This window comes from Ammospiza caudacuta, chromosome 18 (assembly GCF_027887145.1).
Source record: "Ammospiza caudacuta isolate bAmmCau1 chromosome 18, bAmmCau1.pri, whole genome shotgun sequence".
Lineage (NCBI taxonomy): Eukaryota > Metazoa > Chordata > Aves > Passeriformes > Passerellidae > Ammospiza > Ammospiza caudacuta.
In genome coordinates, this window is record NC_080610.1 from 11,940,954 (window position 1) to 11,954,431 (window position 13,478).

Consider the following 13,478-nt stretch of genomic DNA (forward strand, 5'->3'; position numbering starts at 1 on the left):
TCATACACTTCCTAGATTTTTTGGTAAGATTTTTTTGTGCTCAGATTTTTTGTATGATTTTTTGGTAAGATTTTTTTGTGCTCAGAGCACGTTTGCTGGTCAGGTTTTGCTGATGAGGCCACTGAGGCCTCACAGTTGGTATTTGGGAATCCTCTGGGCTGTCCCATGTTGCAGTTTCACCAGTGGGACCATCCCCTGTCCCTGCTGACCCCAGCACCCCCTCCATCCCATAACACCATTCATAACTGCTGCTGGTGCACTGCCTATAGAACCATGGAATTATTGAGGTTGAAAATACCTTTAAGATCATCAAGTCAAACCATTGACATCCTTATTTTTATTTTTCTTAACCTGCTTCTCATTTTTTAACAATTAAGACTGGACCTTTATTCCAAAGCTCCTCAGCAAGGCTCAGACTTGGGGATTCACCATCAACAGCTGCAACTTGACTTTTTCCACTTAAGGAAGAGCTTTTTTAGTCCCAAATACCAACCTTTTATAAATGCTGCTCTCCCTATCCACTGGATTTGTATCTCCTCACCCCCCTTAACAGCAGCCTCTGGCTGTCTGACTTCAACTGGCCTTTTATTCCAATGCCTCCCTTTCCAGAAGGGATCACAATCACATGGGCTGAGCAGGATTTTGCCATTAGTGGGGGGTTTTCCTGTAAGTGTTCCCTAGCAGGATGCATTTCCTCTTGCATAAGCAGGCTGCAAACCCTCTGAAGCCACAGAAATCCATCTGTTGGATTCTTGAGACAGATAAATCCTTTATAAACAGGAAAATGGGCAAACTCATGGCAGCTCTTGTGACACATCGTGATGGGAGATCAGAGAGGAGTGGGATGAAAAGTGTCCCTGTGTGAGCATGGCCACAAGCAGCATCCAGCCTTGCCAGGCTCCTTTCAAAAGCTGCCACAAGGGCTGGGCTCTTCAGAGGGCAGATGAACCCCACGTTTTGGTAAAATTCAGCTGGAATTCACTCAGGGAGGGAATAAATGAGAGGTTTGCTGTGTCCCCACCAAGATGCCGTGTGTGGCCGAGCGGGATCCAGGAGCTCAGCAGCCGTAGATCTGTCAGCACTTCTATTGTGGAGGCCTTTGCAGGGTGTCCAAAGCTTCTGTTTTAATTTTGCTGAGGGTTGTAACTCTGGCAAAATTTAAAGGCCTTTCAGCTCCCAGTCAGGAGGTTTTAAATGCTCTAATTTTGCACTTTACCCCCCCCCCCAAATATATTCTGCCTAGCAAGTGGGTAGGGAGTTCCTTAGCCAAGGTTTAACAGCATAGATAATGATCTAATTAATTTCTTTTTTTAATGCTCATGTTCCAAGTCCACTTCCTAAGCGAAAATCCCCAGCACAGCCCCATTAGCCATGGATACACTTCCTTACCCACTTGGGTATTTCCAAAGTCACTTCCCAAGGCTCCCTGAACCACCCAGGTCATCCTTCTGCAAGTGTGATAGAGGCTGAATCAGCCTTTCCTTAGGGTGAATCATCTCAGGTGTTGGTGTCTCACTTGATAATCCCAAAAGTGGCACAAAAAAGACATGGACCTGTTAGAGCAGGTCCAGAGGAGGTCACAGAGCTGCTCTGAGGGATGGAGCCCCTCTGCTCTGGAGCCAGGCTGGGGAGAAGAGAAGGTTCCAGGGAGACCTTAGAGCACCTTCCAGTGCCTGAAGGAGCTCCAGGAGAGCTGGAGAGGGATTTTGGATAAAGGATGGAATAACAGGACAAGGGGGAATGGCTTTAAGACAACAGAGGGTAGATTTAGATGGGATTTTGGGAAGAAATTTCTGACTATGAAGGTGCTGAGGCCCTGGCTCAGGTTTCCCAGAGAAGCTGTGATGCCCCTGGATCCCTGAAGTGCCCAAGGCCAGGCTGGGAGGTGTCTCTACCCATGGCAGGGCGTGGAATTGGGATGGGACCTTTCAGATTCCTTCCAAACCATCCCATGAACTGGCCAAGCCTGGAGCTCCTGCCTGTGACTCTGCTGAGAGAATTTGCAGGTACCAAACTGAGCTGTGGATTTTCTTGGAGATGGATGAGGAGGAAGAGGAGAAGGATTGAGAAGCAAAGAGGAAACAAAACACTCTTCCCATTTAGGGACATTCTGTGGCAGGGCTAGGGACTCTTTTTGGGGTGCTCAGCTCTCCCTGCCCCCGTTGGGTTTTTCACCTGCCCTCCCTGGTGAGCTGAAAGAGCCACCGTGCTGCTCCTTCCAACCACAAGCAGCACATTCCCCCCTCCTTCTCCTTGGAGAGCTGCCAGATCAAAATGGCTCTGATCCAACGCCAAGAATCACTCCCTTTGCTATGGAAATGAGCGCTTGGAGGCTGCTCACCATGTGTTGATCACAGAGTTCCTGCTAAGGATGAGGAGCTGTAGGTGGGGAAGAGGGCAGGGAAGGTGTGTTCCAACAGATCCCTTTGGAACAAATAAGGATATTTTTGGAGGCATCTGAACTCTCTGCATTTTTAAAAGGTAATTTATAGAAAATCGAATTATTACCCTTTGCATCAGAGAGTGAAAATGAGGGAAATCAAACAGTAGGATTTTACCATGGGGTAAAGAGTTTCTCTTCTGTTAAAGTGGAAGGGGTGACAGATCCCCAGCATCAGATATTTGAAATTTAATATTTTTTTCCTGCTGTTCTGGTATTGATCAAGTGAAGAAGTGATACAATTATCCAAGTGATACAAATAATCCTTTGTAACCATCACACCTGAACTGCCTGCGCTGGAGGTGCCCCATTCCCACCCCCTGGCCCTGTGGGATGTGATTCCGGGCAATTTGCTGTGCTGGCTCAGCACGACAAGTTCAAACTTTCTCTTTACCTTCTTCCCAGCAATCTGATTTTAATCTGGATTCACAGCAGGGTGGGAATGTTGCCAGGGGGTGAACACTCCTGGAAATCCACCCTGCTCAGAGCAGGAGCCTTTTCACGGCTCCTGGATGATGAGAAGGGGTGGGAAAGGGCTGAGGTGTCACACTGGGCTTGGGAGAGCATTCCCAATATCCTGGGGGTGGCCTGGGGTCACCTGCAATGGTGTAAGATGATGGTGCTCACTGCCAGACCTGGCCACGGCCTCAGAGGTTCAGCTGAGCCTTCCCAGCTCTGGGAGGAGCCCTGGGGATGGAATTGTGTGACAGGGCTGGGAATGAGTCGACACAAATCAGTCACTGGGTGTGGAACTGCATTTTTTATCATGTGTCTTATCTGAACCTTGAGACTTCAGCATTTCTTGTCATTTGGGCATCTTGGAGTTGAAATTCACCTTTTGTTTGTGTGCATGATTTGGTGAGGCTGGGATTGTGCCGGAAGTGTCCAAGGCCAGGTTGGACAGGAGTAGTGCAAGGTGTCCTGCCCATGGCAGGGGTGGAACTGGATGAGTTTTAAGGTCCCTTCCAACCCAAACCATGCCACGATTTTGTGTAGTGCTCTCACCTGCTGGCTGGAGCTGGAGAGCACCTCCTGGTTTGTGATTTCCCATCACTCTCTGGTGTTCCGGGGCGTGTCCAGCCTGGAACAGGCCTTTGATTTGTGCTCTGAGGGAAACAGTTGGCAGAAAGTTCATTACACAATTCCAGTAACTGATGGAAGCAGGGAGGGAGCCCAAGTTCAGCTTCAATAGGAGAGAAATCACTAACAATTTCCATATAGCTCTTTTCTGTGGACATCTTAAACACCTCAGCTCTTCCCAAAATTTTGCATTTAAAATCTATTTTTTCTTAAATGTTGTTAATTATCTTTAAAATATCAGTATGGCAGAGGTAGTGTGGGGAACCCCTACCTGCTTTCCATGGCTGGGAATGACCATGGAGCCCATGGAACATGAAGGTGTTCAGTGGCCTCCACCCCACATCTGGGACAGGTGTTCCCACCACAAAACTGACCCCAAATCTGCCTTTACTGGAGACACTGGCACTGGTACATCCCTCTCCCAGCAGCTGAGCCACCATGGAAGTGACCAATGCCAGTCCCCAAATGGGCTCTGGTGCAAAACAAGTGCTCTGCTCCTTCTCACTTCCCTCTGCAGAACTGGAGAGTTTCACTGCAGAGCTGTCTGTTTGCTTAATTGGAACATTTCCCTCCTCTTCAAACACATTCCGTGGCATTTCCCGCCTCTGATGAGCGCTTCCCTGCAGTTATCCTGCTTTTTGTCGTGGTTAATTTTTTATTTCACCTCCCAGACTACAAAACAGCCATCAGCACTCACTCAGCTCTTCCCTGGGAAGGCTTTGCAGTCACAGACAGCCCTGGGAGCTTTCATCACGTTTGCAGCAGACAGCCTGGGAGCAGGGATTTGGGATGGAACCACATTCCCAGTCTCTCACTCTGGAACATTGCACTGGAGTGAGGAGCTCCAGGGACTGGGCAGTTTTTCCCAGCATCTCCATGTGCTTCGGGACCTTCTGGGAGGAGAGATAGGAGCTGGACTCTGCTTATTTTTATTTTTTCCCTTTTTTTTTGCTATCCCTAGAGACTGGGACAGAAATATTTTTCCCATATGTAAAAGCAAGATGCTGTATGGAGACTCCTCTTCTGCTCCATCTTCTCTGAGGGAGAAAGGGTTTTTATAACTGGGATGATGGGAAAAGCCCTTCCCAGATGTGAGGGCTTCATAGATTGCATCCCTAATCCAAGTGTTGTCCCTGTGTCTTCTCCCAGGTGCTGGAATTTTCCACACCAATTCCCTTTCCCTCTATTCTAACTCCAGCATTCTTGAAAATAATTTTTCTCAAGAAATGCTACAGACACACCAAGTTAATTGGAGTCATTAACTTGTTTCCATTACTCCTTTCTGCCTAGGAAACAAATTTTTTTAGGGTGATTTTGGAGTTAGAAGAAAGAACTGGAAGCTAGGGAACATGTGGAACCACTTCACAGGAACACCAGATTTTGAGAGCTTGCATTTTTATTTACATCTTCTGGACCCTGTCTGACTTGAAAGTAAACAAGTTCAATCCAAGACTAGATTTATCCCTGAAAATATGTGGAGACTTGTCTAAAAACCGCTTTTGGGATTAGGAACTTCCTTTACTGCAGTCAGGGAACAAACACATTTACAGTGGGGAAATTAACGCTTAACTGGCAAATTCTGTGAAAGCCCCCTGGAAATGCAGTTGGGTTGGGTTGGGTGCAAAACAACCTTAAATTTGAGTTAATAAAAGAAGGAAAAGGCAAAGCTGGCTGACAATGGCAGGTCTTGAGGTGGCAGGTGTCCAAGGCCAGGTTGGATGGGGCTTGGAACCACCTGGGATGGTGGAGTGTCCCTGCCCATGGCAGGAGGTGGAATGGGATAAATTTTAAGGTCTTTGGTGCCAAGAGGACGGTGCCAGACTCTTTCCAGCAGTGCCCAACAACAGGATGAGGAGCAATGGCCATAAACTAAACCAGGTGGAATTCCACCTCAACATGAGGAATAATCTCTTCGCATGGAGGGTGGCCGAGCACTGGAACTGGCCAGGGAGGGTGTGGAGTCTCCCTGTCTGGAGAAACCCCCAACCCACCTGGATGCATTCCTGTGTCACCTGCTCCGGGTGACCCTGCTGTGGCAGGGGGGATCTCCAGAGATCCCTTCCCACCCCAACCATTCTGGGATTCTCCCAACCCAAACCATTCCACGATCCCACGAACCGCGAGCGAATCTGTGCCGAAAGCGCGGCCGCGGAGCTGCTGAGAACATCCAGCGTTGATCCTTGTCCAGGAATCTCCTGGCCAAGCAGGACATCCCATCCCCTTGCCTGGAACTGACCCTCTCCTTTTGCAGACACGATGAGGCGGGTGGTACGACAGAGCAAATTCCGGCACGTCTTCGGCCAGGCGGTGAAGAACGACCAGTGCTACGACGACATCCGCGTGTCCCGCGTCACCTGGGACAGCTCCTTCTGCGCCGTCAACCCCCGCTTCGTGGCCATCATCGTGGATGCCAGCGGAGGGGGAGCCTTCCTGGTGCTGCCTCTGCACAAGGTAAGAGCTGCTGGAGTGTTTCTGGAGTTCCCTGCTCGGCTGTGCTGTCACCCCAGCACTTTGGGGGATGATGAAGGTTGTGGTGACAGCGGGTGCTCGGTGGTGTCGTGTATGAATGTGTTTAATGTCTGTAATCAGCCTGATGCTTTCTGTATACATTAAACACAACAAACAAGCTGTTTGCTTGACTCATCTGAGCTGATCTGGCAGAATTTTCCATGTAGAATCGTATTTTAGAAGCCTTTTTATGATCAAGTCTGGTTTTTGTGCTGTCAGGGATTCAGCTTTTTTTTTACCACCTAAATCCAACTGCTCCTTACAGATTTAAACCAAGAACCACCTGAGCCCAAATTCTCCTTGAGATTTAGACCAGGAACTATCTGAATCCAGCTGCTCCTTGCAGAATTAATTCAGGAACCATCTGACCCCCAACTGCTCCTTGCAGATTTAATTCAGGAATGCATCTGAGCCCAACTCCTCCTTGCAGATTTAATTCAGGAATACACCTGAGCCCAATTGCTCCTTGCAGCCCCACGTTGGAGGGATGCAAAGGAATGGGCTGGTTCCAAGAAGGGCATTCCTGTTGCCCCTGGTCCTGCGTGGAAAAGTCACATCCATCTTCTAGAGGAGATTCTTCTCATCTCTTTCTGTAATGCTTAACCAGCAAATTCTTGTGATCAAAAGACTTTTTTTTGCGACATTCTTTTCCCTGTGACCCTTAAACTCCTCTCTTAAGCCTGTGGTTAAGTTGTCCCCAGTCTGTCATCAGTTCCCAGCTCCACTTCCAGCTCTGCCCTGTGGAACACAGAATTAGTGCCCAGGATTCAGCACCACTTCCCTCCTGGCCAGGGCAGAGCGGAGGCAGCGACGTCTCCGTCGTGTTCAGCAAAGCCAAACCCCAACCTCCCAAAATAGCTCAGTTTGCTGCTCTGATGAGCAGCCCTTCCCTGCTTAGGGCTCATCCTCAGGCCACGTGTCCTCCTCCTGCCTGGACCACGCGTGGCGGCACTTGGTGGCACTGCCCTGGATTAGGAATTCCTCCTTCAGCTGCATCACGGCACAGATGTTGACTGCTGGGGATGTGCAGCCCTCTTGCCCGCTCTTAAATCCCAATGTTTGGAGCTCAAATCTGATGAGGGAGACTGAGGACTCAGCCTGGACAAAAGGAGGCCCAGGGGGGACCCTCTGGTTCTGCACAACTCCCTGACAGGAGGGGACAGCCAGGGACGGTCAGGCTCTGATCCCAGGGAACAAGGGACAGACCCAGAGGGAACGGCCTCAAGCTGTGAAAGAGAGGTTTAGATTGGATATTGTGGAAAATTTCTTCATCGAAAAGGTTGTCAGGCATTGGAACAGGCTGCCCTGAGCAGCCTGTGATGGAGTCCCCATCCCTGGAGAGATTTAAAAGCTGTGTGGATGTGGCACTTGGGGACACGATGGCCTTGGCAGTGCTGGGGGAACAGTTGGACTCAGTGGTCTCAGAGGGCTTTTCCAACGTTAATGATTCCAGGATTCTGTGTTTTCTCAGTCCTTGGCAGAAATTCCTGTTATTTCCGAGTGCCCTTTTCCATTTTAAAGTGCCATCTTTGTCATTATGTTCACATCCATTCTGTTCTTCCTCCCACCCTCTTATTTATCACTGCCTTGGTGCCCTCAGCTCCATTCCTGCCTTCCACAGGCATTTAAATCCACATCTGAGGGGGTTCCACGGGAAGCTGGAGGAGCTGTGGCCCTCACCCCCAGCCCGACACGTTCTTTTGCAATGCAGTGCTTTGCTGGCTCTGCTCTAACCAGTTCCTGTGTTCCGCATTTATTTTTATAGCCTGGGCTGATGAAATTGTTCCTTTAGTTCCTTCAACACCCTAAATAACATTTGGATTTCTCTTTGAGCTTGTTTAGCACAGATACTTATTAAGCTCCCCGCAGCAAAATCTTTGTTGTTATAGTAAAAAAAAAAAAAAAAAAAGAGGCAATTTTAAACCATGGGATTGGGCTGATTTTAAAATCGAGCCGTAAAAATACACTTGCTGCATTTCTGCAGGGGAAATGTCCCATAACGACATCGTGGCTGCTCAATCCCATCGCTTTGCGGCTCACTGGGAATTACCTGGGATGCGACGGACCCTTGGGGCGGGAGCACAGAAAAGGGGCGATTTTACGCCTTTTAATGTGCTTTTCTTGCCAATTCTCAGTGACATTACAGGGTTTTGCTATGGCCGGGGTTTATCGGTGCCAGGCTGGAGGCTCCCAGCTCCCTCCGGGCGCTGAGCGGGAGCTCTGGGGGTGTTTTGGGTGTATTTTTGGGGTGTTTTTGGGGCGGGATGAGCCCCCCGGGACCCCGCTCCATGTGCTCGGGGGGGGGGGGCGGGCACCGGCGTGAGGGGAGGCCCCGCCCCTCGGGGCAAGCCCCGCCCCTCCGCGCGCGCGCACCCGCGCTCTCCGCAGCGGCACTGCGGCGGCCGCGGCTTTTTACCTTATATGGTCATGGCAGCGCTCGCGGCCGCCGCGCTGATTGGCGGGGGCGGGGGCGCAGCGCGGCAAGTGCGCGGGAATTAACCCGTGTGCGCGGGAATTAATTAACCCGTGTGTGAGAGCGGGAATTAATTAACCCGTGTGTGTGTGTGAGTGTGCGGGAATTAACCCGTGTGTGTCTGTGTGTGTATGGGAATGAATTAACCCGTGTGTGTGTGTGTGTGTGTGGGAATGAATTAACCCGTGTGTGTGTCTGCGGGAATTAACCCGTGAGCGCGGGAGAGAATTAACCCGTGTGTGAGAGCGGGAATTAATTAACCCGTGTGTGTGTGTGTGTGTGCGGGAATTAACCCGTGTGTGTCTGTGTGTGTGTGTGTGTGTGTGTGTGTGTGTGTGTGTGTGAATGTGAATGAATTAACCCGTGTGTGTGTGTGTGTGTGTGTGTGTGTGTGTGTGTGTGTCTGCGGGAATTAACCCGTGAGCGCGGGAGAGAATTAAGCCGTGTGTGTGCGGGAATGAATTAACCCGTGTGTGTGTGTGCGCGGGAGTGAATTAACCCGTGTGTGTGGGAATTAACCCGTGTGTGTATGAATTAACCCGTGTGAGTGTGTGCGCGGGAATTAACCCGTGTGTGTGCGCGGGAATTAACCCGTGTGTGTGGGAATTAACCCGTGTGAGTGTGAGCGCGGGAATTAACCCGTGTGTGTGCGCGGGAATTAACTCGTGTGTGTGCGCGGGAATGAATTAACCCTTGTGTGTGTGTGGGAATTAACCCGTGTGTGCGGGAATGAATTAACCGTGAGCGCAGGAATTAACCCGTGAGCGCGGGGATTCATTAACCCCAATTCATTTACCCATATGCGGGATATAACCCGTGTGTGTGCCCGAATTAACCCGTGTCACCCACGTCCCCACCGCCTCCCCAGCTCCCCCGTGCTGTCGGGGGTCCCTCCGTCCCCTTGCACCAATGGCAGGCCCAGGAGCTGCATCCTCTTCCCTCCCTGCATCCTCTTTTCATCCCCGGAGCAGCGTGGCCGAGCCGGCTTTGCTGCTGTGGAAATGCTTTGTGCGAGCTTCCTGTTTTCCTGCACGCACATGTGCAGGGGCTTTGCCAGGAATCGCCATTCCCATGCTCCCGGCAGGAGCTGCTGAGCATCAGACAATCTGAATTCCCACAGGTTGCTCGGTCTGGGGGTTTGGCCTCTGTTGGAATGAGCCACATAGTTTGGGAAAGCTGTAATTCCTCCCGGTCAGGGTTGTGGAGGTGATAAGAGTCAAGATAATCAGTGTTAACTCTGCTCACCAGAGGAGCTGGAAACTTCACTGCTTGTTCTGGGCTGTGGTTGTACAGTTGGTTTTCTCTGAGGGAAATCTCTGAGTACACAGGGAAGGTACCAGATAAAAATTCCTTGGGTTTCCTGATATGTTGGGCAGGATGACTTGGAAACACCTGGATTCAGCGGGTGGTTCTGGTGCTGGATGTGTGCTCCAGCAGGACTAGAGAAAAACTTCTTTTTTCCCATCCTCCTTCTTCCCTTCCCATCCTGTGCAGTTTTTATCTGCACAGAAAAACCTGCTGCAAATGTTCCTTTTTGTTTGAGTTCATGCAGAAAGATCCATTCAGCCACGAGCTGTGTTACATAAGGCTTTTACCAGAGGTTTATTCAGTCCCTTTTGGATGTGGCTTTAATTAGATTTTTCCATTTTCCTGATCCCTTCGTGCACCCCCTTCCCAGCAGGATCTGGGATCAGATGGTGTCCTCAGAGGCAATTAGCATGTGGGTGGGGGCGTGCACACCTCGGGAATGATCTCCTCCAAGGAATATGTTGTTCTACAAGTGACAGGCCTTGGTGTTCATCCATGAGAGCTGTTAAGCAGCTCTTCCCAATTCCTATTCCACCAGGAAGGATTTGAGGGAAAGGAAATCATCTTTTTCTGAACTGTGTGTAGAATAAAACCAGGAGGTTTTTGCTGTGATGGGTTTATTGAGCCTTTCCTGCCATTTTAGGGGGAGTGTGATGGATTTTGTCCTTTTATTTCACCTTGGATTTTCCTCTATAAAAAGAAGTTTCTATTTATCACTGTCAGCTTGATTCCAATGGATCATCAGGTTCTAATGCAGTAGGGAAGAGAGGGCAGCAGAGGGGCTAATGGATCTCATTCCTCCAGGGAAAAAAGCAGCAAATTCCATCCCCTGTCTTACAGCCAGAGGTTTGTACAAACATCTCTGCAATTTTAAGGGTTTGTCCAATAATAAAAATTGAAGTTTTACTTGGTGGAGCTCTGGATTATGTGTTCCCAGCTCATGGGGATGATTTTTGTGGATTCTTGTGGATCTTTGTCTCCTTGCCCAGCAGATCTGCGCTCTCTGGGTGGATGCTCATCCTCTGAACAGCAGCAGGATTTTTCCACTTTATCCAGAGCCCTCAGCTTCTGGGATACCCATTGGCTTTCCTGCAGTTGGGAAGGAGCAGGGGGATGAATTGCTTTGGAAATTATATTTTAGAGAGGGAAAAAAGCACTACTTCTGTCCCTTTTAATTGTAATGTCATTTCTGGGACAGATATCTATGGACATGCTGGGGCTGAGCTCCTCTCCCAGCTCCTAGTGCTGGGATTTTGCAGGTTGGCTTGGTTGTGAGGGCTGTTTTGTGTTGTTTTTTTGGGATTTTTTTTTAAATTTTTAAAGCCAGCATGTGTCCATTCTGTGGCAGCCTGGGATGGAATCACAGAATCATGGAATCCTTGAGGTTGGAAAAGCCCTCCAAGCTCATCAAGTCCAACCTTTGGCCAAGTGAACCACATCACAAAATGCTCCAACTTCTTGTATTTTAACATTTCCAGGGATGGTGACTCCCCCACTTCCCTGGGGAGCCTCTTCCATGCTTGCCCACCCTTCCAGTGTGGAAATTTTCCCCAATATCCAGTGTCACAGCCCTGCAGCTGCCAAGGTGACAACAGGAGCACTGCTGAGGGATTCTTGGAGAGCACAGTGGCCTCTTATTGCCTGACTTTGCAGTGGGTCTTTAGGGAATAACACTTCCTAATCTTCCAGATTAGTTCAGGATGCCTGATGGCTGCTGGGCATGGGCAGGAATTTCCATTTCACCCCAATTTTCTCCCAGTTGCCTCCTCCAGGCCCAGCTGCTGCAGCCAGAGATGGAGGCTCAGTGCTCAGAAGTTCCCTGGATGAAATTCAGGAGTGTTTTTTTTTTTGAGGAAAACCCACAATTTAAAGAAAAGAGGAGTATTTTCTCTAGCAGAGAAAAGGTGCAGTGGGTTGGGGTTTCAAACTTTGCAGTTGTGACCTGATTTCCTTCCTCAAACTTGTGCAGAGTGAGGGGGGGGAGCTGCTTTGGCTTGTGCAACTCGATGCCACTTCCCTAATTTAAATGGAGATTTCAAGGAGCACAGCCATGGGCTGGGGAAGCAGCTGTTCTCCCTGATATTTTTACCATAATCCATGAGCTGTTTCCTGCCACCAAATGCCCTTTTCTGGCAGAGAAACGATCACAAGACACTCAAATTAATTCATAAAACTCCTACTTTTAGGAACACTTCTTGTGTTGCTTATCCATCCCTTTTGGATTTAATCATAATTTTTTTCTTCTCATCTGTCACTTTTTTTTTTCTGGTCTGGGTTTAATATTTCTGATGATTTAACTATTTTTTAAATTTAATCTGGAATACATTAAATACATTAACGTTTAATTTTAATAATTTCAATTATTTAATAAGGCAGATTCACCCCTTGCTGAGTGTGTATTCAGAAAACACCATCTTTATTAAAAAATCCTCATATTCACCTTTTTGACCAACATTTTATAAAATACAACTCCAGATTTCAAAAGTTATCAGGGGATGTGTCAAACCACAACCCCAGTGGATTATGAGGATTGAATTTCTTGAAGTTAATTTTAAGCTGTGTATCAGCACTTGAGATTTATTTCAAATCCTCTCCTAATTATAAGATTACATTTTCCAAATAAATAAATAAATCCCCAAACCTGGGAGCATTAGGGTAGCATGGAAACACACCCAGCTGCCAAACCTCGTGGTGTCCTGATTGTAAAATAATTGTGTTGAAAACCATGGGATTGGTGATTTTTTGCAGCCTGGTGGGTTTTTATAACCCTAGTGCAGCTTTCCCTTTTGGCAAATCCCTGAAAATACTGATTTTTCTGAGCACAGTGCAGTGCTGGGAATTGGGGTTCTCTGCTCCAGGGGGCAGAATCTGATGGAGGAATCTCCGTGAGGAGGAACCCGATGGATGGAATTTGCAAAAGCGATGCTGAGAGGTGGTAAAACACATCCCTGAGGTCAAAGCTGCTCATTGCTCACTCTGAGGGCTCAGCCCTGAGGTGGTGCTGAGGGTGGCTGTCCTGTGCTGTCCCCTGTGGGGTGACAAGGCTCTGCTGGAGGTGTTGGTGACGAGGGGCGGATGCGGCGCCGAGCTCTCGGAACGTGCTCAGGAAGACACCGCGGTTTCCTCTGCTCTGCAGAGACCGTTTGGTGCCTCTGACCACAAGGCAGGAGCTTCTCCCCAAGGGTTGGAGCTCCTGCTCGCCCTGCTGGGGCCTCCTGCAGCACTTTTATGTCCTTATTTAGTCTCGTTTTGGTGTTTGCTGCTCATTTTTGTACATCCCCAGAGGCGGCCGAGGAAGGGCCGGACGTGGCACGCGGGGCTCTGGGCTGGGTGACAAGGTGGGGATTGCTCACAGGTTGGGTCATCTTGGGGGGCTTTGCAACCTGAATGATTCTGGGATTATTCCTGAATGATTCTGGGATTATTCCTGAATGATTCTGGGATTATTTCCAACCTGAATGATTCTGAGGTAATTTCCAACCTGAATGATTCTGGGATTATTTCCAACCTGAATGATTCTGGGATTATTCCTGAATGATTCTGGGATTATTCCTGAATGATTCTGGGATTATTCCTGAATGATTCTGGGATTATTTCCAACCTGAATGATTCTGGGATTATTCCTGAGTGATTCTGGGACAGTTTCCAGCCTGAATGATTCTGGGATTA

The 13,478-nt window shown here is 48.9% G+C and overlaps 1 protein-coding gene across 2 annotated transcripts in view; it reads left to right on the plus strand.

Moving 5' to 3' along the window:
* CORO1C (coronin 1C) overlaps positions 1-13,478 on the plus strand; it is a 47,084-nt gene that overhangs the window by 17,300 nt on the left and 16,306 nt on the right. For both annotated transcript variants that reach the window (XM_058816965.1, XM_058816964.1), the window contains exon 2: positions 5,772-5,971. In XM_058816965.1, the coding sequence (XP_058672948.1) occupies positions 5,777-5,971 (195 nt within the window). In that variant the 5' untranslated portion in view covers positions 5,772-5,776. The remainder of the gene's footprint in view (positions 1-5,771; positions 5,972-13,478) is intronic.